This window comes from Dermochelys coriacea, chromosome 10, assembly GCF_009764565.3.
Source record: "Dermochelys coriacea isolate rDerCor1 chromosome 10, rDerCor1.pri.v4, whole genome shotgun sequence".
In the NCBI taxonomy this organism is placed as follows: domain Eukaryota; kingdom Metazoa; phylum Chordata; order Testudines; family Dermochelyidae; genus Dermochelys; species Dermochelys coriacea.
Window position 1 is genome coordinate 16,982,661 of NC_050077.1, and position 25,758 is coordinate 17,008,418.

Here is a 25,758-nt window from a genome sequence, read left to right on the forward strand (position 1 = left end):
TCTCAGTCCTTAAAAGCTATTACTTTTATTGATGTCAGTAGTTGAATCTAAAATACAAGAGTTTCCATACACTGAATCAGCTAGACTTGTGGAGTCAGGAAGAGTAAGTGACTATCAAGCACACAGTTTCATTCACAGTTGCACACATGAGCCACGTCTGTCTGGCAGTTCGTGATAATATGCACCACACTTTGACAGTGGGTTATGAAACTTCGTCGTAGGATCTCAAATAGGCTGGCTTGGAAAGCTTCCTCAGCTTTTCTTGGTTTCGAAATGCACGACCACGTTGTGGGGCGAGACCCAGAGGAGGCAGATGAATCTACACACACAAAAAATAAAGCTAAACGTTCTTGTGCAGGCTGATAAACTGAAACCCCATTCAGAGATCAGGAGACATTCTGATAGCGTGACTCTTGCAATGTTTTCACTCACACTTGGAAAACATTTCCTCCCATGTTGGAGAGAATAGATACCTAACCACCAGGTTATTTACTTATATTTTTATCAGAAGAGCCTATTTCCCAGTTGATTACAATTACATTTAACTTTCAAGCCCTATGTGTTTGTTGTATACATAGAGACTTACCAAATTCATGGTCCATTTTGGTCAATTTCATGATCATAGGATTTTTTAAAAATAATAAATTTCATTATTTCAGCTATTTAAATCTGAAATTTCAGTGTTGTAATTGTAGGGGTCCTGACCCAAAAAGGAGTTGAGGGGGTCGCAAGGTTATCGTAGGGGTGTATGTGGTACTGCTACCCTTCTGCGCTGCTGCTGGCGGCCACGCTGCCTTCAGAGCTTGGCATCTGGAGAGTGGCAGCTGCTGGCCGGGAGCCCAGCTCTGAAGGCAGAGCCACCGCTAGCAGCAGTGCAGAAGTAAGGATGGCATGGTATGGTATTGCCATCCTTACTTCTGCGTTGCTGCCTGCAGAGTTGGACCCTCAGTCAGTAGCCGCCACTCTCTGGCTGCCTGGCTCTGAAGACAGAGCTGCTGCCAGTAGCAGCATAGAAGTAAGGATGGTATGGGATGGGATGGTATTGCCACCCTTAATTCTGCACTGCTGCGGGCAGGGTGCTCAGTGCCCAGCCAACAGCTGCCGTTTGCTGGCTACCCAGCTCTGAAGACAGTGCAGAAGTAAGGGTGACAATACCATGACTCCCTTAATATAATCTTGTGATCCCCCTGCAACTCCCTTTTGGGTCAGGATCCCCAATTTGAGAAGCGCTGGTCTCCCCCATGAAATCTACATAGTATAGGGTAAAAGCACACACAACCAGATTTCACAGGGGGAGACTAGATTTCATGGTCCGTGATGTGTTTTTCATGGCTGAGAGAATTTGGTAGGGCCCTATGTATACAATAGCTAGGTACCCAGTCTAGTCTTTTAAATTATAATCTTTTGTAGCATTGTGTTTTATAGTTTCACATCAAATGATAATGATACATCATTTGCTGAAATAGTATTTAATAGGATATTCTAGTAAAATGGCTTTATAGGATCCAGATTTACAGTTTTATCAGAAGAGTTGGGACCAAAGTATAGGATCACAAACCAATAGAGAAGGAAGTATGATATATATACACACCATAAATTCCTGAGTAAAAACAATAAAGGTGGTTAAGTGGTTGTGTTTTGTTACTAACCACATAGCAAGCAACAAAGCAACCCCAAGCTGTACGTACTCAGTCTACTACCTTATTGCTGATTCGGGTGTGATAATATACACCATATGAAAAGCCCAATTAGTCACTGAGTCTACAAACAGAGAAATGGGTGACAGTCTTTTAGTTTTGAAAGTCTTTGTACCTCAGAGGTAAATGTAAAATTGTTAGTGGGAACCATACAGCTAATCCCCTGCCCCCACAATGATTGAAAGAGGTAGGTATAAATAGCCAAACATTCCTGTCTGAGGATGACAGACATAAAGATAGCTATTAAAGTGAAAATATTAGTAAAATCACTTAGTGAAGCAGCAATATTCTTAAAATTTATACACTCTGTAAAGATCCTCTAATCTATATGTATCAGAGCTTTTCTAGGGCTTGATCCTGCAAGGTGTTTGATCCCCTAGAGAATAAAAATTTAAAAGCCCTCTCCAGGTTCAGCTAAAAGGGGATATATTAGGGGATTATTAAACTGGATTATGATCTGCTTGAAAGGAAAGAGGCCTATGAAGGTGAAATGTAATGAACTGGAATAGAGGGGAAGTCTCTCTGGATGACAAAGGAAAGGATGAAATAAATGAATGATATGCAGGAAACAGCATTGCACAGTGAAACAAAACACAGGACCCTGCTACAACTCCTTGTTTAAACAAATCATAGATTCATAGATACTAAGGTCAGAAGGGACCATTCTGATCATCTAGTCCGACCTCCTGCACAGCGCAGGCCACAGAATCTCACCCACCCACTCCTACGAAAAACCACACCTATGTCTGAGCTATTGAAGTCCTCAAATCATGGTTTAAAGACTTCAAGGATCAGAGAAGCCTCCCTCAAGTCATCTATGCCCCATGCTACAGAGGAAGGCGAAATCAACAAGCAACCTCAATGTTTAAACAAGTCACTTTCATTATTGTATGATTTCCAGAACAGTGGGAGGAGGGGTGGAAAAGGATCCACAGATACACCCCACTGCTTCCCAACAACCAGACTTAATCTAATAAAACCAGAATTCACAGTGTAGGCTACCAAAAAAAAAACAAAAAAAAAAAACCCCAATGCTATTTATGCATTTGCTCAAAAGTTGACAGGCCAACTATTTCTAATCTTTCATCTGGAAAGATTTTTAACCACTAGATTTGTTAGACAAGATGGGTGAGGTAATATCTTTTATTAGACTAACTTCTGTTGGTCAGAGAGACAAGCTTTTGAACCACACGGAGCTCTTCCACTGATCTGGGAAAGGTACTATGAGGGTCACAAGGAGGCACAGATTATTTAGCGCACATTCTAAGGGACCATTCAAGGCAGAATGGCCTGTTAACAACTCTGCATTCATAAGACAAAAGGAAGTTAGTGGGTTACTGATTGTTGTAATAAGCCATAAATGCAGTGTCTCTATTCAGTCCATGGATTTTTAGTGTCTAGAGTTATGAATTTAACCTCTCAGGCTTGTCTTTTCCTTGCATTTAGTTGTGACACTCAAAGTACCTTTCCCAGATATGTAGAAGAGCCATCTGTAGTTCCAATAAAAGATATTACCTCACCCACCTTCTCTCTAATGTCCTGGGACCGACATAGCTACAACTACACTGCATACACTAGATTGTTGTCATTACCAGTTTATAAACACTCATCTGGAAGTCAAAACTGCCTTAACTAAAATACACACTGCTTGCTGAATAAGGGACTAAATACACACTGTTGTAGACGTTGTGTCTGGATTCACACTCACAGGTCTTGGGTAGGGAATGTGATAGTGAAGTCCGATTTCTACTCTTGCCTTGCATTCTTCTATACACTGTTTAATCAGCTCTGAATCTGTTAGCTAATCAAACAAATGTAAAAAGAGAAAGTGTAGAAATTAGTCCTTGTGAATTAGAATCATGCACATCTACATGATTTACTTTTTTGTTTTGTTTTATTTTTAAAAGTAGGACATTGATTTCCTTGTCCCTAGAAATATAGCTAGAATGATTCTCCAGTTCATTGCCATGTCATACCATTCCCAGAGATCACGGGACAATCTCAACAATTTGGGAAAGCCTGTGCATGCATTTACTTATCTTTATGTCCAGAGAAGTCATTAAAGGTAAAATTCCCCTCAGATCCATCCAGCAGTTCTTGACTCATACGGCTGAGAGCTAGGGGCCTCGAGAGGAGCAGGATATCAGAGCTTAGATTTACTGTGAGGATCTGAGGAGATTTTTACTCTAACATGTTAATAAGTATCATCTGTAAAAAGATGCACGTGTACATTAATACACTTATGGAAAGAACACTAGTGGTCAAAAATAAATTGAGCCATTTACATATATCTATATAGGAGCTGGAGAAAAATATAAAACATTTAGGGCCATGGCCTGCCATCATTCTATGCATACAACTTCCTCTGAAACCAATAACGGAGTTGTGTAAAAAGTTCAGCAGTAAAATATAGTCCTAAACAAGATCTAGAAAGTGAATGCAAGTGGTATCAATTCCCATATAACAATGGGACTCTAATATGGTGAAGGCAAAAAAGCATCAGTGCTAACCATTGAAGTCCACGTTTGTGCTCTCTGTACAAGGAAGGAGAGGTTTTAAATTCCAAATACTGTATTATATAAAAACTTTGTGCACACTTTCTATAGAAAAAAAAACCTTTTAAAGAAAGTGCCAATAATTACTGTATTATCAGCAAAATCAGCAGGTGAAGGTGTATGGAATTCTACCTGCCAGCAGTTCAGAAAGCTAGACAAAAGCATCAGTAAAGATCCAAAGCTGCTTCAGACAACAATTCCACAGGCAGTATAAAGAAAAGGAGTACTTGTGGCACCTTAGAGACTAACAAATTTATTAGAGCATAAGCTTTCGTGAGCTACAGCTCACTTCCCTGGATGCATTTGGTGGAAAATACAGAGGGGAGATTGATGAATACACACAGAGAACATGAAACAATGGGTTTATCATACACACTGTAAGAAGAGGTTTCAGAGTAGCAGCCATGTTAGTCTGTATTCGCAAAAAGAAAAGGAGTATTTGTGGCACCTTAGAGACTAACAAATTTGTTAGTCTCTAAGGTGCCACAAGTACTGTAAGGAGAGTGATCACTTAAGATAAGCCATCACCAGCAGCAGGGGGGGGGGGAAAAGAGGAAAAGCCTACCTTGCTTGTCACCATGAAAGGTATTTCCCGCAGTTAACAAGAATATCTGAGGAACGGTGGGGGTTGGGGAGAAATAACATGGGGAAATAGTTTTACTTTATGTAATGACTCATCCATTCCCAGTCTCTATTCAAGCCTAAATTAACTGTATCCAGTTTGCAAATTAATTCCAATTCAGCAGTCTCTCGTTGGAGTCTGGTTTTGAAGCTTTTTTGTTGAAGGATAGCCACTCTTAGGTCTGTAATCGAGTGACCAGAGAGATTGAAGTGTTCTCCAACTAGTTTTTGAATGTTGTAATTCTTGACGTCTGATTAGTGTCCATTCATTCTTTTACGTAGAGACTGTCCAGTTTGACCAATGTACATGGCAGAGGGGCATTGCTGGCACATGATGGCATATATCACATTGGTAGATGTGCAGGTGAATGAGCCTCTGATAGTGTGGCTGATGTGATTAGGCCCTATGATGGTATCCCCTGAATAGATATATGGACAGAGTTGGCAATAGGCTTTGTTGCAAGGATAGGTTCCTGGGTTAGTGGTTCTGTTGTGTGGTGTGTGGTTGCTGGTGAGTATTGGCTTCAGATTGAGGGGCTGTCTGTAAGCAACCCCTGGCCTGTCTCCCAAGAGATCTGTGAGAGTGATGGGTCGTCCTTCAGGATAGGTTGTAGAACCTTGATGATGCGTTGGAGAGGTTTTAGTTGGGGACTGAAGGTGATGGCTAATGGCGTTCTGTTATTTTCTTTGTTGGGCCTGTCCTGTAGTAGGTGACTTCTGGGTACTCTTCTGGCTCTGTCAATCTGTTTCTTCACTTCAGCAGGTGGGTATTGTAGTTGTAGGAATGCATGATAGAGATCTTGTAGGTGTTTGCCTCTGTCTGAGGGGTTGGAGCAAATGCGGTTATATCGTAGAGCTTGTCTGTAGACAATGGATCGTGTGGTATGATCTGGATGAAAGCTAGGGGCATGTAGGTAGGAATAGCGGTCAGTAGGTTTCCGATATAGGGTGGTGTTTATGTGACCATCGCTTAAACAGGGAAAGATTAAGAATGAGCTCTCAAAACTGGATACTCTCATAAAGAACCAACCTTCCACACAAACTTCCTCGTGGCTGGACTTTACAAAAACTAGACAAGCCATTTACTACACACACTTTGCTTCTCTACAAAAGAAAAAGGACACTAAGCTATCTAAACTACTACATGCCACAAGGGGCCACAACAGTGGTTCCTGTAACCCACCCAGCAATATTGTTAATCTATCCAACTATACTCTTAGGACAGATTCTTCTGCTGGGCTATCTCGGGGCCTCTCCTTTTGCCCCTCCACCCCCACGAACATGATACAGTTCTGTGGTGACCTAGAATCCTATTTTCGACGTCTCCAACTCAAGGAATATTTCCAACACACCTCTGAACAACATACTAACCCACAGAGACCTTCCTACCAACACTACAAAAAGAAGGATTCTGGGTGGACTCCTCCTGAAGGTCGAAACAGCAGCCTGGACTTCTACATAGAGTGCTTCCGCCTACGTGCACGAGCTGAAATTGTGGAAAAGCAGCATTGCTTGCCCCATAACCTCAGCCATGCAGAACACAAGCCATCCACAGCCTCAGAAACAACTGACATCAAAATCAAAAAGGCTGACAAAGGAGGTGCTGTCGTCATCATGAATAGGTCGGAGTATGAACAAGAACCTGAAGCAAATACTCACCAGCAACCACACACCACACAACAGAACCACTATCCCAGGAACCTATCCTTGCAACAAAGCCCGTTGCCAACTCTGTCCATGTATCTATTTAGGGGACACCATCATAGGGCTTAATCATATCAGCCACACTATCAGAGGCTCGTTCACCTGCGCATCTACCAATGTGATATATGCCATCATGTGCCAGCAATGCCCCTCTGCCATGTACATTGGTCAAACTGGACAGTCTCTACGTAAAAGAATGAATGGACACAAATCAGACGTCAAGAATTATAACATTCAAAAACTAGTTGGAGAACACTTCAATCTCTCTGGTCACTCGATTACAGACCTAAGAGTGGCTATCCTTCAACAAAAAAGCTTCAAAACCAGACTCCAACGAGAGACTGCTGAATTGGAATTAATTTGCAAACTGGATACAGTTAACTTAGGCTTGAATAGAGACTGGGAATGGATGAGTCATTACACAAAGTAAAACTATTTCCCCATGTTATTTCTCCCCCCCACCCCACCCTACAGTGTTCCTCAGATATTCTTGTTAACTGCTGGAAATAGCCTACCTTGCTTGTCACCATGAAAGGTTTTCCTCCTTTTCCCCCCCTGCTGCTGGTGATGGCTTATCTTAAGTGATCACTCTCCTTACAGTAAGAAAAGGAGTACTTGTGGCACCTTAGAGACTAACAAATTTATTAGAGCATAAGCTTTCGTGAGCTACAGCTCACTTCATCGAGCTCACGAAAGCTTATGCTCTAATAAATTTTAGTCTCTAAGGTGCCACAAGTACTCCTTTTCTTTTTGCGAATACATACTAACACGGCTGCTACTCTGAAACAGGAAGTATACTTGCAGATAACTTTTTTCCTCCTCCTTGGCAATTTCTTGTAAGATCTCTAGACGTTTCTAACCTCCTGAAGGAACTAATGAAGAAAACTAGAAGGATTCAAGATTTCTTCTTTGGGGAGGTTTGAATTAGATCTTGCATGATGAAATTCAACAAGGACGAGTGCAAAGTACAACACTTAGGAAGGCAAAATCAAATGCACAGCTACAAAATGGGGAATACTGGCTAAGCAGCAGTACTGCAAGAGAGGATCTGGGGGTTATAGAAGATCACAAATTGCATGTAAGCTGTGACAGGGCAAGGCCAGATGGCTATAGAAAAGTAATGGGAGATAGATATATTAGCTCCAGGCTAAACAAATCCCTGGTACCAGAATAAGTGAAATGGCAGCTGCTCCAGGTCAATTAAGACACCTGGGGCCAATTAAGAACTTTCCAGAAGACAGGGAGAAGGCTAGATTGATTGGGACACCTGAAGCCAATCAGGGGCTGGCTGAAACTAGTTAAAAGCCTCCCAGTTAGTCAGGTGGGTGTGCATGTCAGGAGCTGTGGGAGGAAGTTGTGCTGTTGGAGAGGCTGAGTAGTACACACCATATCAGGCACAACGAAGGAGGCCCTGAGGTAAGGGTGAAGTGGAGCTTGAGGAAGTGAGGGCTGCTGTGGGGGAAGTAGCCCAGGGAATTGTACATGTCATGTTTCTAAAAGGTCAGCTACCATAGCTGATACTATTAGGGTCCCTGGGCTGGAGCCTGGAGTAGAGGGTGGGCCCGGGCTTCCCCCCCCCACCTTTGCCCCGATTAATCAGTGAGACTGAGAGACAACAGAGACTGTGCAAGGAAGGATAACTTCTCCTCACCTCCCTTGCTGGCTTATGATGAAAATGGCTCAGTAGACTGTGACTCTTGTCTCTAGAGAGAGAAGGGTTACGTGCAGGGTCACGGTGAGCCTCTGAGGCTAGTGAAATCTGCCAGGAAATGTGCGATCCACAGAGGCAAGGACAGAGCTTTGTCACAAAGTCAACAGTGCAAAAAAGGCTAATATTCTGGTTGTATTAACTGGGGTGCCATATGTAAGATGTAGGAGGTAATCGTTCTGCTTGGCACTCGTGTGGCTCAGATGGAGTACTGTGTTGAGTTTAGGGTACCACATTTTAGGAAAGATGTGGAAAAACTGGAGAGTGCAAAGGAGAGCTGTTAAAAGGTTTAGAAAACCTAATCTACATGGAAAGGTTTTTAAAAAAAAACAAACAAAAAACCCTGGGTATGTTTAGTCTTGATAGAAGAACAGGTTAGACAAACACCTGACAGGGACGGTCTAGGTGTGCATCTAGTCCTGCTGGGGGCTCAACTAGATGACCTCTCAAGGCCCTTGTGCTGGATATTGCCACTGCATGCAATATCAAAGGGATCATATTGTATTAAGTTTAACTTTTTTCCACCCATTGAAACAAAACAGGGTGCAAAGAATGAATCACTGACTAATTCTGAAAGCCAGACAGAGATGCACTTACATCTTTGTTTTTTTGGAATAAGGTTTTGGCTTCATTTATAATGTACTGTTTCTCTTTAATAGTGTCTTCCATCTGTCCTGATGCAGACTGCCATTTTTTGGCTATTCTGAATATCCTGCGGTAAAGGCCAAGAACTTCTTGTCGTGCAACTGATGTCATCTTAAGAAAAAAACAGAAAAGAAACATATGCATAAACATTTGGGTTTATAAAAGGCCAAACATATGTATATTTTTTCACACAATATCTAATTAGTTTTACAAATATTTCCTCTCTCTGAGATCAGCTGAGTAATGTGAAAGGAAGTGGAATAGCTGTAAACAATGGTTACCTGCCAACCCTCGGGAACATTCATACTCTATATAAGAAAGGAAAAATGCCTTCTCTCTAATGTCCCAATCCAGCAGAGCATTGAAACGTACTTAAGTTTGTCCCTATTCAGCAAAGAGCTTAAGCACATGCTTAACTCCCATTGACATCAACAGGATTTATACATGTGCTTAAAATTAAGCACTTGCCTATGTGCTTTGCTAAATCAGGGTCTTGGATCCAGGACACTTGGGTTCTATTCTTGGGGCTTATTTTGGACAAGTCAGTTAAACAAGTCTCATCTAAGTCCTCTCTGTAAAATGGGTATAATAATGTTTACCCACCTTTGCAAAGCATTTTGAGACAACTATGTAAAAGTATTGATGTTGTAGAAGGCAAGATGTTTCTCACGTGTTCATAACTTCATTTCTGATGATGTATTCCAATGTGGCAATAATTAGATTAAAGATAACAGAGGTAGCAGGGCAGGAGCACTGGACTAGAAGCTAGAAACTTCTGAGTTCTAATCCTGGCTCTGCCACAGCTCCCTCTGTGGACTCGACAAGTCAATTATGACCTGATTGTCAAACGGCTAAGCAGCCATGCTGCCCATTGAATTGAACAGAATGTGCAGCTACTCAGGACTGTTAGAAATCAGGGCTGAATTCCTAGCCCCGCCGAGGTCAATGGGAGTTTTGCCATTGACTTGAACAGGGCCAACATTTCACCGACGCCAATAACCTCCAAATCCACTGCTGATCAAATCTTCAGGAATAAGACTTCAGCTTTAGGAATTCCAAAACTCTGAGTTGCAAAACTGTCAAAGATACTTCACTGTCCAAAAATGTAAAATGCTGCAACATGACTAAATGAGTATGTGAAAGCAAAGGCTTATGATGAATACATGGAAAAACCACTATCAGTGGGGAGACATTAACTGTCAGCATCTCGGGATACATCTGATGACCAGGTAGCTCTGTGAATGACTCTACTCTGAAGTTGGAGACCTACACTCTGGTGAGTATGTTCCCACCGTGTGTGACAATGACTGGTATTTTGAAGAGCATGAGGATATTCTGAATTACTTTAACTTGCCCATGAGATCTGAAGTGGTTGAGCTCTCTACATGAATATTAGCTACACTGTCAACTAGCCTTTATCAACAATTTTCCAGTGCAGCCAAATTGTGCCCTCAAACATGCACTTACTGAGCTCTCTCTCACTGAAATCAATGGGTGTTGCACACATTAATCTGAAAGCAGAATTTCACCCTCGGATACTGTTGCCCAGTGCTTTGTCTTTGACTTGTCGGGGATTCTCAGGAATACAGACATAATGATGTCTTTCTAATGTTCCTGTTCTTATTAGAGACTTTTTTTTTTTTTTTTTTTGAAGGAATGGATATAAAATGTTTACATTTTCTCTTTGGTTAGAGAGAAAAATGATTCTTTTTGCACAACTAAAAGTTTTGCATATAAGGTCTCGCTAAATATGTTTATATGCTAATGCTAGAAAACAAGAACATAATAGATAATATAGGCCTCAATTCTGCAAACACTTGCATACATGCTTAGCTTCTGTGATAGTTACAACCACTTTTTAACTTGTACACCATTTATTTCTTTGCAAAATGTGGCCCATAAAGGATAACTACAGGCATGTGTTTTCAAAGTTTATGGCCCCTTGCTGTTTTGGCTGAACTTTATAATAGCAATACAAATCTCAGGTGGTGGTCACAAAAAAAGAACCAGGAAAAAAAAGTGTTTGTGTGTGTTTAAAAAGCACTAATAAAATGTTGAGTTGCAGGCGAGACCTGATCTGATTCTGTGGTGTTCTGTGTCTTTGGAGATGCACCAAATATGTCAGCATGCAGTTTCAAGAAAGAGTTTGTTGGGTGCTGTGACTAGCAGTTTTGAAAACAACCTTGTAAGACAGAGATATTGGGCCATATCATGCCTGTGATCAGTATGCAAACTCCCATTGTTATCAGCGGGCAGATCAGGCACATGAGATGGTCCATTGTATCCAAAACTGCAAAGAAACCTTGAGTAGTTAATGAATTACTGCATGCTGAAAATGTAAACTCTTTTGTTGACGATTAAAACAAAGAATCTTGTAGATCTTAAAACCTAAGAATATATCTTTCAAAAACAAATAGATTCCTTTGAGGGTTTAGTACAGTTGACCCTAAGTTCCAACATTAAATAACACAATGAAATCTTCAAAGTTTTGCCATGTGTAGAATGCCATGGAATTTAGATGACATGTTTTATATAAATACATGTAAAAACCCTGTCCTTGTATTGCCCCTATTGCATAGAGCCTGAGCCACACTAGGAGACAGTGACAAATTTATTAGAGCATAAGCTTTCGTGAGCTACAGCTCACTTCATCGGATGCATTTCCGATGAAGTGAGCTGTAGCTCATGAAAGCTTATGCTCTAATAAATTTGTTAGTCTCTAAGGTGTCACAAGTACTCCTTTTCTTTTTGCGAATACAGACTAACACAGCTGCTACTCTGAAACTAGGAGATAGGGAAGAGGTGCAGTGATGAGTGAGGCCTCTCAAATGCAAGCAGCCAAATTACAACTGCCTCCTGGGTAACATGCTTGGAGGGACAAGATGCTCTACATCTTCCTACTCCCCACAATGCACCTGTGTTAAGACAGCCATAATTTAGCTGTACATCTGTTGATCTCTGACTTAATAAGGATGGACAGAAATAATCTACTGACTTTAGGTATCAAATCTGTCACCATGTACCTAGGATTTTAAGAAAGGAAGGGTGTTAAGTAGTATTTTAATAAAAGGAAATAGAAACTTTAACAATGGATCTCTTCTTCCACATCCTTTTTAACCTGGATGCTCATTAATATTGCACAAATACTTGATTTGTTTGGGGGAAAAGTATAACTCTATAGGGAACAGTTTAAAACAGCAGCTTTGATATTGTCAAATATAATGTTTACATTGAGGAGCAGCATAGCTTCTCTTTCACATCATCAGCTATTTGACTGTTTGCTACTGACAAGGAGTTCTGAATATGATAAATTATTTGACAGTCTATTGGATCAAAACTGATCAGATGTCTATAATGGAAATAAATCATTTATTTCAACATCCTATACAACATTGTTTCTATCCAGATTGAATGTGATGGCTTCTTGTACCACTATTTTTAATACCACTCTTGGGCTACTGTTCATTTAAAAAATGCAAGTGATACTTGATACTGTGTATCAAGCTTTTTATTTTAGAGCTCAGTGATAACATTTAGCTAAGTGGCAATCCACAATTTCTCTCCAGCTGGTAGATGTGACATGCAATCATTCACTCCATTTCACAGCTATCCATGGTAACAAAGTCACTAAAACAAATTCATCCCTGATCTAAGTATATTGAAGTAAAGCCCCTGGATTTACAAAAGGTTTGAACTGGGCTCATAATTTCCATGAGGGACAACAGCTGTAACAGTTACCTCCTGTGAGAAGAGGAGAAATCAAGGATTCTTGGGATGGCTGAGAGGGCATTCCCCAATAATATTAATCTCAGAATCCACCATTCACTTCCTACCTTTCTTCTCAAAAAAATCAAACTGATTTAGATTCTCCCATCTAATATTTTGTGTAACAAAAACAAACTAGAATAGCTACACTGTAAGTGGCTGCATCAGCTGGGTAAAAACAATGCATTCAGCTGGCAATTCAGATGGGTTTTCACTTTTGAAATGTCTCACTCTTCAATTTTTTGTTTTCAGCCAATCTCCAAATTTATAGCAAAATTCAAAGCCACCAAGTTCTACCTAGTGCTGGGTGAAAGCCAAACAAATCCAGAGGCCTAAATCCACACCTATTGTAACCCCATTTACTTTATCAATGGTATAACCCTGTTGACTTCAGTGGGGTTACTCTTGAATTTGACCCAAAAGTTTGTCATTGTTTCTATTTACAATAATACATTTGTGTATTTTTGTGTGTGTGAAAATCGCTTAAGTAACCAGTTTGTAATGAAAACTGGAACATGGGGAGTTTTGCCTGGTTTTGAATTCTGTTATAGAAGTTTCAGCTTTAAAACAGATGTGACCCAAGTATTACTCAACACTTTTGAGTCAATCAGACTCTCTGCACTTGGAACTCCCGTTGCCTTTAGTGGGAATTCTAAAGGAGGAAGTGAAGGGGGTCCACATGTACTATTGAGCCCTTCAAAATCAAACTTTGGTTGTTTTAAACTTTCACTAAGTATTGAATAATCCCTTGACCAGAAAGCATAAGGAACACTGAATGCAAGAAGAATGCAACTCAAATAGTAAATCAATGGCCTAGATTTTATCACTGACTTTCTATATAAGTTCACCCAAACGGAAAGAACCAAGAATTGATTCTCCAAAATATGTAGCAGTAGCCACACTATAATAGAGCACTGATGTGCTCATAGGAATTATGATGTGATTGGAATAACAGAGACTTGGTGGGATAATTCACATGACTGGAGTACTGTCATGGATGGATATAAACTGTTCAGGAAGGACAGACAGGGCAGAAAAGGTGGGGGAGTTGCATTGTATGTAAGGGAGCAGTATGACTGCTCAGAGCTCCAGTATGAAACTGCAGAAAAACCTGAGAGTCTCTGGATTAAGTTTAGAAGTGTGAGCAGCAAGGGTGATGTCGTGGTGGGAGTCTGCTAAAGACCACTAGACCAGGGGGATGAGGTGGATGAGGCTTTCTTCTGGCAACTCACGGAAGTTACTAGATCGCAGGCCCTGGTTCTCATGGGAGACTTCAATCACCCTGATATCTGCTGGGAGAGCAATACAGCGGTGCACAGACAATCCAGGAAGTTTTTGGAAAGTGTGGGGACAATTTCCTGGTGCAAGTGCTGGAGAAACCAACTAGGGGCAGAGCTCTTCTTGACCTGCTGCTCACAAACCGGGAAGAATTAATAGGGGAAGCAAAAGTGGATGGGAACCTGGGAGGCAGTGACCATGAGATGGTCGAGTTCAGGATCCTGACACAAGGAAGAAAGGAGAGCAACAGAATACGGGCCCTGGACTTCAGAAAAGCAGATTTTGACTCCCCCAGGGAACTGATGGGCAGGATCCCCTGGGAGAATAACATGACAGGGAAAGGAGTCCAGGAGAGTTGGCTGTATTTTAAAGAATCCTTATTGAGGTTACAGGGACAAATCATCCCGATGTGTAGAAAGAATAGTAAATATGGCAGGCGACCAGCTTGGCTTAACAGTGAAATCCTTGCTGATCTTAAACACAAAAAAGAAGCTTACAAGAAGTGGAGGATTGGACAAATGACCAGGGAAGAGTATAAAAATATTGCTTGGGCATGCAGGTGTGAAATCAGGAAGGCCAAATCACACCTGGAGTTGCAGCTAGCAAGAGCTGTTAAGAGTAACAAGAAGGGTTTCTCCAGGTATGTTAGTAACAAGAAGAAAGTCAAGGAAAGTGTGGGCCCCTTACTGAATGAGGGAGGCAACCTAGTGACAGAGGATGTGGAAAAAGCTAATGTACTCAATGCTTTTTTTGCCTCTGTCTTCATGAACAAGGTCAGCTCCCAGACTACTGCACTGGGCAGCACAGCATGGGGAGGAGGTGACCAGTCCTCTGTGGAGAAAGAAGTGGTTTGGGACTATTTAGAAAAGCTGGATGAGCACAAGTCCATGGGGCTGGATGCTCTGAATCCAAGAGTGCTAAAGGAGTTGGCGGATGTGATTGCAGAGCCATTGGCCATTATCTTTGAAAACTCATGGCGATCGGGGGAAGTCCCGGATGACTGGAAAAAGGCTAATGTAGTGCCCATCTTTAAAAAGGGAAGGAGGAGGATCCTGGGAACTACAGGCCAGTCAGCTTCACCCCAGTCCCTGGAAAAATCATGGAGCAGGTCCTCAAGGAATCAATCCTGAAGCACATAGAGGAGAGGAAAGTGATCAGGAACAGTCAGCATGGATTCACGAAGGGCAAGTCATGCCTGACTAATCTAATTGCCTTCTATGATGAGATAACTGGCTCTGTGGATGAGGGGAAAGCAGTGGACATGTTGTTCCTTGACTTTAGTAAAGCTTTTGACATGGTCTCCCACAGTATTCTTGCCAGTAAGTTAAAGAAGTATGGGCTGGATGAATGGACTATAAGGTGGATAGAAAGTTCGCTAGATTGTCTGGCTCAACGGGTAGTGATTAATGACTCCATGTCTAGTTGGCAGCCGGTATCAAGTGGAGTGCCCCAAGGGTCGGTCCTCAGGCTGGTTTTGTTCAATATCTTCATAAATGATCTGGAGGATGGTGTGGATTGTATCCTCAGCAAGTCTGCAGATGACACTAAACTGGGAGGAGAGGTAGATACGCTGGAGGGTAGGGATAGGATACAGAGGGACCTAAACAAATTAGAGGATTGGGCTGAAAGAAATCTGATGTGGTTCAACAAGAACAAGTGTGGAGTCCTGCACTTAGGACGGAAGAATCCATGCACCACTACAGCCTAGGGACCGAATGGCTAGGCAGCAGTTCTGTAGAAAAGGACCTCGGGGTTACAGTGGACGAGAAGCTGGATATGAGTCAACAGTGTGCTGTTGTTGCCAAGAAGGCCAATGACATTTTGGGATGTATAAGTAGGGGCACTGCCAGCAGATCGAGGGATGTGATCGTTCCCCTCTATTCGACATTGGTGAGGCCTTATCTGGAGTACTGTGTCCAGTTTTGGGCCCCGCACTATAAGAAGGATGTGGAAAAATTGGAAAACGTTCAGCGGAGGGCAACAAAAATGATTAGGGGACTGGAACACATGACTTATGAGGAGAGGCTGAGGGAACTGGGATTGTTTAGTCTGCGGAAGAGAAGAATAAGGGGGGATTTGATAGCTGCTTTCAACTACCTGAAAGGGGGTTCCAAAGAGGATGGATCTAGACTGTTTTCAGTGGGAGCAGATGACAGAACAAGGAGTAATGGTCTCAAGTTGCAGGGGGGGAGATTTAGGTTGGATATTAGGAAAAACTTTTTCACTAGGAGGGTGGTGAAACGCTGGAATCAGTTACCTAGGGAGGTGGTGGAATCTCCTTCCTTAGAGGTTTTCAAGGTCAGGCTTGACAAAGCCCCGACTGGGATGATTTAGTGGGGGATTGGTCCTGCTTTGAGCAGGGGGCTGGACTAGATGACCTCCTGAGGTCCCTTCCAACCCTGATATTCTATGATTCTATGCAGCACTACATGTGAATAAATGGAAAAGATCTAGTCCAGGACTAATCCTATAAAGTCAAATAGTTTTGAGTTTGCCAGTTCAGGATTATTAATGATTTGTCCAGTCTAACTAGCACATGTGGATCTTGCGTCCTACCTACCCTGTATTTTCTAATAAAAGTGAAACACTGAAGAAAGAAATCCTTATTCAGGTTATTATAGGGGAAGGAATTTTATTGCTTCAAATATTTTTAAACCTCTCCTGACACTGAAAACATACAGTGATCATAAGCAGTCAAGGGCAATATCGATTTAACTTTGCTACCAATTCAAAAATGGCATGGGCTTGTTTTCCTGGCTTTTAATATTTTTTTTTACCCTCCTACTTTGTTTGGTTCTTAATAGTTATCACAATCAGAGAAGAGAGTTTTAATGCTGTGTGGCAAATTTAGCTCAGGGAATAAAATCTCAAATATCCTTGTACGACCTCACTTGTATAATAGTGGCATACAAAATATGGGAATGTGAACATGAAGTAAAGTATAGATTTATGCACCTTATTTGCTTCTTGGCTCTAAGCTGAAGGCAACTGAATGCATGAAGAGAAATAAGTAGATTTTCTAAAACTGGAATAGTTCCCAAACACAAGAATAGGTATAAATATTAATGCCGTAGAGTAATGATTCTGACTTTTTTTCCATTCTGTGGCTCCTTTAAAAGTGAGCTTCTTTCATGCACTACCACCCTCCCATCCTCCAGTGCTTGGTTCTCAAAACGTTTCCAGGATGTGCTCTGCAGACTACTGTTGGCTCATGGGCCACAATAAGAGAACCACAGCACTAGAGAATGTTTTAAAAACTTAAATATATGCGCTCAGTTTTAATGTTTAAAAAAAAAAAAGTCCTCACTTTCATTTACACTGAACTCATCAGAGCTTGCCCAATAACTAGTTCTTGGGACCCTCAGAGGACGTAGGACTTCAAGTGGGTGTAGTTTTATCCACACGTGGAGGTTGCAAGGACCTTTGTTTGCAGGGAATCTGCTAGCCTCATGGGCCCCAACCTGGAGGAAACAGGAAAAGGAGGCCCTGCACAGGGACGCTCCACTGGTGCAAGCAGTGAGGTCCAAAGTGCAGAACCATGAGCCCCGGGGCTGGGGATGAGATGAGGAATCCCCATTGTGATGTTTGCAGGAAGCCGGCTCTTGGATGCAAGAGCCCCTGCTTCTCTATGATTGGAGTCTCTCTAGGCACCAGGGGTACCCATTACCCTGGCTGCACAGAGACCCATAGGCAGGTGAAGGCCTACTTTACTATGACAGGAGGTAATTTGAGTATGGTTGCCAACTTTGGTTGGACAAATTCCTGGAGATTTCATCACATAATCTTTAATTTAAAATTAATCTTTAATTCCTGGAGACTCCAAGACAATCCTGGGGGGTTGGCAACCCTATATTTGAGCGAGTGGCATTGGACCTGGTGCACGTGGGCATGGCACTGCTCAGAGCTGGCCTGGCTCCAGTTCTGCCAGGACTGAGGGGCAGTCGGGCCAAAGCTTGCCTGGAGCTAGAGAGGCCACCGGGTGCAGGAGAGCACGGGCTCCTTTACACCAGGGGTTCTCAACCTTTTGGTTTCTGAGCCCCCCCCCCCCATGCTATAAAAACTCCATGGCCCAGCTGTGCCACAACAACGGGTTTTCTGCATTAGGGGGTAGCGAGCAGGGCAGTTGCCTGGGGCCCCAGACCCAGGCTTTAGTTTCAGCCCCGCAGGGAGGGCTCAGGGACCCGGGCTTCAGCCTCATGCGGTGGGGCTTCAGCTTTCTGCCCTGAGCCCCAGCGCGGCTGACACGGGCCCTGCTTGGCGCCCCCCCCCCGAAACCTGCTGTGGCCCCTCAGGGGGGCCCGGAGCCCTGGCTGAGACCCGCGGGGCCTTGCTGTGATACTAGCAGAGGCAGCGCCCCCAGCCCCCTCCTCCTGCTCTGGGCCAGTCCGCAGGGAGCCGTTCCAGGGGCCCCCTCAGCGCCCCCGGGCGGAGAGGGCAGCACCCCACAGCTTACCCTCCCGAGCGCCTTCAGGCTGGACTGTACCAATGTAAGAGGCTGGGGGGGGGGAGAGTTGGCAACACCAGTCCACAAAATACCAGTTTAGGCCTTCTCCTCATCCCCGCCTCGATCTCTTTCCCCTCCAACTTCTCTTCATTCTTTACCTTCAGGACTAAGCGCCCTCTCGCCCTCCTCCACACAAGTCCCCTCTTCCTCACGCAGTGGTTCACTCCAGCCTAGAATCCCCACTCCCCACGGCCGGGGTGGGGTAGGTTGGGTTTCTTGCCCTCACTGTACGTGCAACGTCGGGACGCTCTGCTGCGTGCTGCCGCCGCACGCAGCCAGCTGACGCTTCACCCCCGGAAGTGATGCAGGGGCGGGAGGGGGTCGAAGCTGAGTCTGGCTGGGAGCTGCTGAGGGTGAGTGAATTGGACCCTGTCTCTTCCCGTCCGTCTTAGGGCGGCTTTGCCTGTGCTGGGCTGTGGGGGCCGGGAGGGGTAGGTGGGCTGTATGGGGTCGGGGGAAGGAGATTATAGGGCTGGAAAGAAGCATCATCCACTGGAATCATCCCTAAGTGCCCCAGCTCAGGAACTAGGCTCTCCAGCCCCCTGTGTGGGGGAGGGTTTTTGCCCATTGCCGTGCCCCCCAACGGGGGGGGGGGGGCTGGGCGGTCTCTGCCCCCCGAGTGGGAGAGCGGAGGGAAGTTGTGGCATCTCTGTTCCTCTTACAGGATTTGGGGGGGGGGGTGTATCCGTATCTCTTAACGATGGACCGCGGTGGGGGGGGGAGGAGGGGTTTGTGTACATCCCTTTGCCATCTGACTGGGGGCGGTTTCTAGGGTCGAGTAGCGCTCTGATAACAAATAGTTCCTCTGCCTATCTCCTTCTCCCCACCACGTACCCCTCTTAGAGGTATAGGGTACAGCGGTTTCAGGGTTAGACCTTAAACAGAAACAGACTCAACCTCCAATAGCTCCTGAGGAAATCAGGACCGGGATGATAGAGAAAACCCCACGGTATTAATGTATGTTAAGTAAAGGGTGGGAGGATTTAGTTTTGTTGCATACTTAAGAAATGTGGTGCTGTAATCTAACGTTCCAGTCCAGTGTGCTTTTTTTCACCTCTTTTATTTATATGATCTTCCTACTTGAAGGCCATTTAAGCAGCTTAAGAGAAGTATAGTTCCCTGGCCCCAAGGGGATTAGTGATTAACTCCTAGTATCTGTTGAAGTGATGATCATATTTTGTTTGTGGTGCTATGTACAAGGATGCTAAAATGTCTTTCTATAAATTATCAACATCGTTACTGAAATACAACCACCTTTAGGGTGAAGGGTGGCCACCACCTGGCTCATAAACACACTCCACAAAGGTATTTTTTTACAAATATTAAGCAATAATCTAACGCTAAATGATGTGTGTGTATATATACACGTGCATAGTATGTTTCAGAAAGTATGTGTGGGTGAAGTTATTCTTGTTTCCAAAATTGTTTCCATTTTTTGAAAATGCTGACCTCGCCCAGCCAGGTTTTTAATATACATCATGTGTGTATTTATATTGACCATGAAAGCTGCAAATGTGCCCTAATCACGCCTATTGTTTAGGTTATATAGACACTATTATAAGTAAGATGGGAGTAACTTGTGTAATCAATGTTGAAACAAATATTAATTGGAAAGACTATTTCTTTCGTACTATGATTATCAAAAGGAATACTTGGATTTCTTTATGCAGCGTAGCTAAAATGATTGATGCTAGGTTTTAAAAAAAATGCATGGATACCTTTGATTTCTGTGGCAAGATGCCTGTTTATCAGAACATTCTTCTAAATTAATTATTCCATCTTTAGGGTGTTGTATGGATTGTAACAACATTTTTTGGGTTTTTTTTTACTTCACAATTGCCATTGAGTATCACATTCCAATACTAGACATTTGGCTCTTAAGGAAGAACTTCAGGTTAAGCCAATACTATATTTTCTGAAGGCTCCTAATACTCTTGTGATCAGCCTTTCAACTTCAGGATTGTTCCATTGTAAACTAATTATTCTGCCTCTAAATTTGGGGAAGCAGTTGACTAGAATGGTTAGAAGGTATCTTTTTTCTAAATACAAATTTCTAGTATCTAGTTTGCAATCTCCATGTTAAACATTTAATACATGGTTAGTAGTTGTTAATATTTGACTTGGGCTAACAGTGGAAAGAAGTAATGTTGAACATTTGTGCTTTCTGAGTGTGCCTCTAATAAAGGCTTTACTGGGTCTCTGGTCACTCACTTTCCAGGTACTTATCAGGAGCAGAAGGATGATTTCTTGGCTAAAACATAGGGCTGGTAGTCATATCATCTGTTCTTGGCTCTGTTTTCTTATTTTAAAAAAAATTACCTAACAAGTGTACTGTAAGGCTTAATTAATAGTCTGTGAAGAGCTTTTATAGCTCCCTCAGATAAAAGGCAACATGCAGTATGCAACTAAGTATTAATATTATCACAGGTGAAAAGGAGCTGCAGGGTTAGAGTTCTTGATTTATGTTGACAAACTAGATCTAAATCCAGTGCAACTGGTGTTAGAAACTTGTTGGAAAGTTCAGGTTATACAGTAATTTTTTTTATTCTAATTATTTCATAATAGCTAATGTTGAGCTCAACATTCATAAATTTGTTTAAAGATTGCTGAGATACTAAGGGTGTACTTGTAGCAATAATACACTTTGACAGCTCAACTTGATGTTCTTGTGATTCCTTTAGTCTTGAGGCTGATAACCTGTATGATCTCTAATTTGCCACTAGACCCCAGAAATGGGGTTTGGTGGCCTTCAGAATGCAGTGTTTTGCTTTAGCTCTTAGTTAAGTGTTGTATTGTTCCTGATAAACTTGGCTGATTTGTTCAGGCTCTGATTGTAGCAGTAGTTATAACTCATTCGGTTTTATAAATTTTTGTAATAGCACTTTGGAGCTATGATCTTAAGCACTTAACATGAAGGAAGGCAACAATATCAGTAACGGGACAAGAGGGTCATTTGGGTAACAAAATCTAGGGAAGCTACTTCTGTAAGCCTAGAAAAAAAGATTACTTAGAGGTGGAGCACTGTCCAAAGGATAGAGGCTGCCAGGCTATCTAACGGGCTTCAAATTCAAAGGACCACGTTCTGACCTCTCTTCTGTATGTGTCAATGAGGGTAATGAAGAGAACTCTGCCTTCTTCTTCCTTGTAGCCCTATGTAGGAGATAGATGGATAGAATCCTGTACCATGTGCTCCATGAGTATGTGTATGGAGGGGGAAGAGGGAGGATAAATGGGAAAGTAATATTCTGAGCTATCATTTTTAAAAGAATCTTAACCTCTATAGCTGTGAATATAACACTCTGAAAGTGAATCCAGTGTAAACTGGTCCAGTGCTGTCTTCTGGACTCTGCAAACAATGTCACTGCCTCTGTTGACCCACGCTCCAGCAGTCTTGGTGGTTTTTGCTGCTGTTAGTGTGGGAGGTATTGGTTAGTGTCACTACTATTATTGATAATCCCTGTGGGTAGTGGTGAAACTGACACACTTTCATTCTGCTGTGTTTGTAAAAGGTACAAACAGCACAAACAATTGAGCAGTTCCATTAGGCATTTAGGTACTGTAGTAATGAGTATTCTAGAAATATTTTAAGTACATTTTTGTTGGCTGGGATGGAAGGATACCAAAAGTGGAGGCTGGGAATTGTTAGAGTAATAGAGATTCTTCCCACTCCCAATACTAAGGCTGAGGAAAGATCTTTCCTATCCTGGATCCTGAGGGGATGAAGGAATAAACTTTAGACATATTAGAGGCTTGCTAGCCAGTGGATACAAAGGAGCCCTATAGCCCTATAGCAACCCTGCTAGGAATCCCAAATCCTGCCTTCTTCCATGCAGCTGGGTTTCTCACTAAGGGGTTGCCTCTTATCTTTCGGTCTCCTTCATCTTTATTTGCCCCTTTCTGGCAGGCTTTGTCCTCTAGCTGTTAGGTGTCTAGCAATTTTTTAAACACTATCTTAAATGGCTTTAATGTTTTGTGGATTATCTGCACTGGTGACATGGATTAATTGTATACTTGACTGTAGGTTATTCTGCAGTAATGACATAGTAACTCAACTTGAAACAATGGTAATTGCATAGTAACTTATGTTAGCATGTGTTGTCTTCTGGTAAAGAGCCAACTGCAATTTACCCTCTGTAAACAGATCCTAGTAAACTGAAGTTCTCTTGAAGAGTGTGTACAAATGCTAGGCAGCCTTCTATACAACTGAGTTATCTTGGCAGACAACAGTCTTCTTATCTTGTCTAGAAGTCTCATAAGAGTCAAATACTTAGTGCTGGAATGTTAAGTAGTTACAAATTAAGGTCAGAAAACCCAAGAGTCCTAACTATAATCCTTTATAGCTGACATCTACTGTAACTTCATGCTGCCATGACATAGCATCTTGGGAACTGCTTAGCAGTGGCAGCTCTTGTTATTCAAGAGTCTGAGAGCCCGAGGGATTATGATAGTTGGAAAACCAAATATGAATTTGCAGTTCTGATGCCATGACAAATATACCCAATATGTGGTGTTTATGCCTATGTAAAGGGATCACCTGTAGAACAGGTGAGGTAGTTGTATAGCCTTATGTACCTCTCGCTTAACATTCTGTGTGAGGTTCTGAACTTCACAGTTCAAACACAATAGAAAAATTACAAAGCAGGGCAATACAAGTGATCCAGGAATTGGAGGCAAAGACCTGAAGAGTCTGAGGGTGTTATGCTTCTGTAGAATGGAGAACCCAACATATTCATGTTGTCTATAAATGCCTTCAAGATAGATATATGAATGGGAATTATTTAGAGACTTATTTAATTATTTGTGGAAGTGATGGGAGAAGAACTAATATTTTGAAGGAAAATAATAGGGTAGGTATTAGAAAACTGTTCTTTAATGGGAGCATTTGGGTAGTGGAAGAATGGTGCTTGAGGCACTATTGCTCAGATATAGTCAAGAACTGTTTGTTGGTCATTTTAGGAATACTGAGGAGAACTGAGCAAAATGTAGGAGGTCAGACTAGATGAAAGCATGAGCTATGATTAGGGCCCTACCAAATTCACAGCCATGAAAAACTAATCACAGACCGTGAAATCTGGTCTCCCCCCTCCCCCCCATGAAATCTGTGTGCTTTTACCCTATACTATACAGATTTCACAGGGGAACCAGCGTTCCTCAAATTGGGGGGTCTGACCCAAAAAGGGGTCACAGTATTGCCATCCTTAACTCTGCGCTGCCTTCAGAGCTGGGTGGTTGGAAAGCGGCGGCTGTTGGCCGAGTGCCCAGCTCTGAAGGCAGCTCTTCGCCAGTAGCAGCACCATACCATGCCACCCTTACTTCTGCACTGCTGCCTTCAGAGCTGGGGGGGTCTAGAGTGATAGCTGCTGACTGAGGGCCCAGCTCTGCGGGCAGCAGCTCAGAAATAAGGGTGGCAATATCATACCATGCCATCCTTACTTCTGTGCTGCTACTGGGGGCAGCTCTGTCTTCAGAGCTGGGCTCCCAGCCAGCAGCTGCTGCTCGCCAGCTGCCTAGCTCTGAAGGCAGCGCCGCTGCCAGCAGCAGCGCAAAAGCAAGGGTAGCAGTACCGCAACCTCCCTACAATAATCTTGTGACCCCCCCCACAACTCCTTTTTGGGTCAGCACCCCTACAATTACAACACTATGAAATTTCAGATTTAAATAGGTGAAATCATGAAATTTACTATTTTTAAAATCCTATGACCGTGAAATTGACCAAAGTGGACCCTAAATTTGGTAGGGCCCTAGCTATGATACTTTACTAACATTTCACAGAATAGTTCTAAATGCCACCATCACTTCTGTAATATGTGCTTTAGAGCAGGCAAACCTTTAATAACCAGTAGTGCTACTATTGAACTTCTGTCAGTTTCCATTATAACCAAAATGTTAAGCTGAAAAAGTGAGCAAATTGATATCTAAGGCTGTCATGCTGTTGTTAATGTGTCATTGGGCATAAATATTAAACAGATCTCAACAGGAGTGTGTGATGCACAGATTCTGTTTTATTTGTGCACAAAAGTGGATGAGCAGCAATTTTTATTCTGGATTTCCTAGCTTTTACGATCTAATTTCTTGTTACTTTCATGTATCTAAGCCTCAGTCTGACCCTTTGTTAGCCTTGTGGGGATGGGAAAAGGCCAATCTCTTCAGACAAATGTTAGAGATTACTAAAAAAAAAAAAAAAATCAAGTGTGTGTGTGTTTGTCTTCTAGAGATGGGTTCAAGCAAACAAGTTTGAATCCAAATCTCCCTTAGTTTGTGAGTATTTGTATATGGGGCAGTGGTACTATTCCCAAGCTAAATATTAAATGCTTGCATTACAGAATTTTCAATATAGGAGGGCCTCTCAGTACTCTTGTTCAATATATAGACACTAATGTAATAGACGTTTTAGAAATGCTGAAGATAGTGTCCAAGCTTCATGTACCTGTATCTGAAATTGTATGTTATGCCTTCTGTGCATTAATAAAGAGTAGTTATTATGGTTGTAACATTTTAATTTTTAAAAAGTGAGCAATCATCTAATGAATTCAAAGGTGAAGTGAAAGCTGCCTTTATTTTTTAAGTGCCAAGCTATTATCAAAATGCGTGTTGGCTCAAGCTATTACAAACACACAAAAAAACAACCAACCAAACAAAACCTTCTAAAAGAGAACCAAAAGGCTTTGTTATTGGTTATAACCTGAGTTCAGGCACTCAAAGGTTCTATATTTCTGGTGTAGTTATTGATGGTGATATTGCTAACTTCTAAACAGAGTCATAAGTTGCATTGCTTATGCTGCTAACAGTAATAAAGAAAGCAAAACTTGGAAATCAGGCCTTTGCAGGTAGTTTAATATTAGTTTCTCCTTTACTTACGAAAAAAGAACTAGATAAATTCATGGAGGATAGGTCCATCAATGGCTATTAGTCAGGATGGGCAGGGAGGGTATCCCTAGCCTCTGATTGCCAGAAGCTGGGAATGGGGACAGGGGATGGATCACTTGGTGATTACCTGTTCTGTTCATTCCCTCTGGGGCACTTCGCATTAGCCACTGTTGGAAGACAGGATACTGGGCTAGATGGACCTTTGGTCTGACCCAGTATGGCCATTCTTAGGTTCTGTTTTAAAAATAAATAAACTGTATAGAAGTCCAAATATATTCTGTTAAATTTTTATTCTTAATCACTTCAATTTACCTTAAGATTTTATTTAAAACAATTCATTATACATAATTTAAATACTGCCCCCATGCCAATGAAGGAATTTCCTTGGGAGTTGACTGTGCTCAGAACAAATAA

At 42.3% G+C, this 25,758-nt stretch overlaps 2 protein-coding genes across 6 annotated transcripts in view; one reads left to right on the forward strand and one right to left on the reverse strand.

The window, feature by feature from the left end:
* LYRM1 (LYR motif containing 1) lies at positions 1-18,780 on the reverse strand. Of its 4 annotated transcripts, none has more exons than XM_038419342.2 (5): positions 18,576-18,704; positions 17,281-17,434; positions 8,883-9,041; positions 3,373-3,498; positions 1-319 (listed from the first exon to the last, which is right to left on the reverse strand). In XM_038419342.2, exons 2-5 carry the CDS (start codon positions 17,284-17,286, stop codon positions 203-205), a joined length of 408 nt encoding a protein of 135 aa, XP_038275270.1. In that variant the 5' UTR covers positions 17,287-17,434; positions 18,576-18,704; the 3' UTR covers positions 1-202. The 4 variants fall into 4 exon arrangements, with proteins under 4 accessions (XP_038275270.1, XP_043350644.1, XP_043350643.1 ...); XM_043494709.1 differs by having other exon boundaries at positions 3,406-3,498; positions 18,576-18,590; XM_043494708.1 differs by lacking the exon at positions 17,281-17,434 and having other exon boundaries at positions 18,665-18,780.
* DCUN1D3 (defective in cullin neddylation 1 domain containing 3) overlaps positions 18,697-25,758 on the forward strand; it is a 24,296-nt gene continuing 17,234 nt past the window's right edge. Inside the window, exon 1 of one of the 2 annotated variants that reach the window (XM_038419338.2) lies at positions 18,697-18,830. The gene's annotated coding sequence lies outside the window, so the exon portion shown is untranslated. Of the gene's footprint in view, positions 19,783-25,758 lie in introns of both variants that reach the window. The other variant, XM_038419340.2, reaches the window with a different exon arrangement.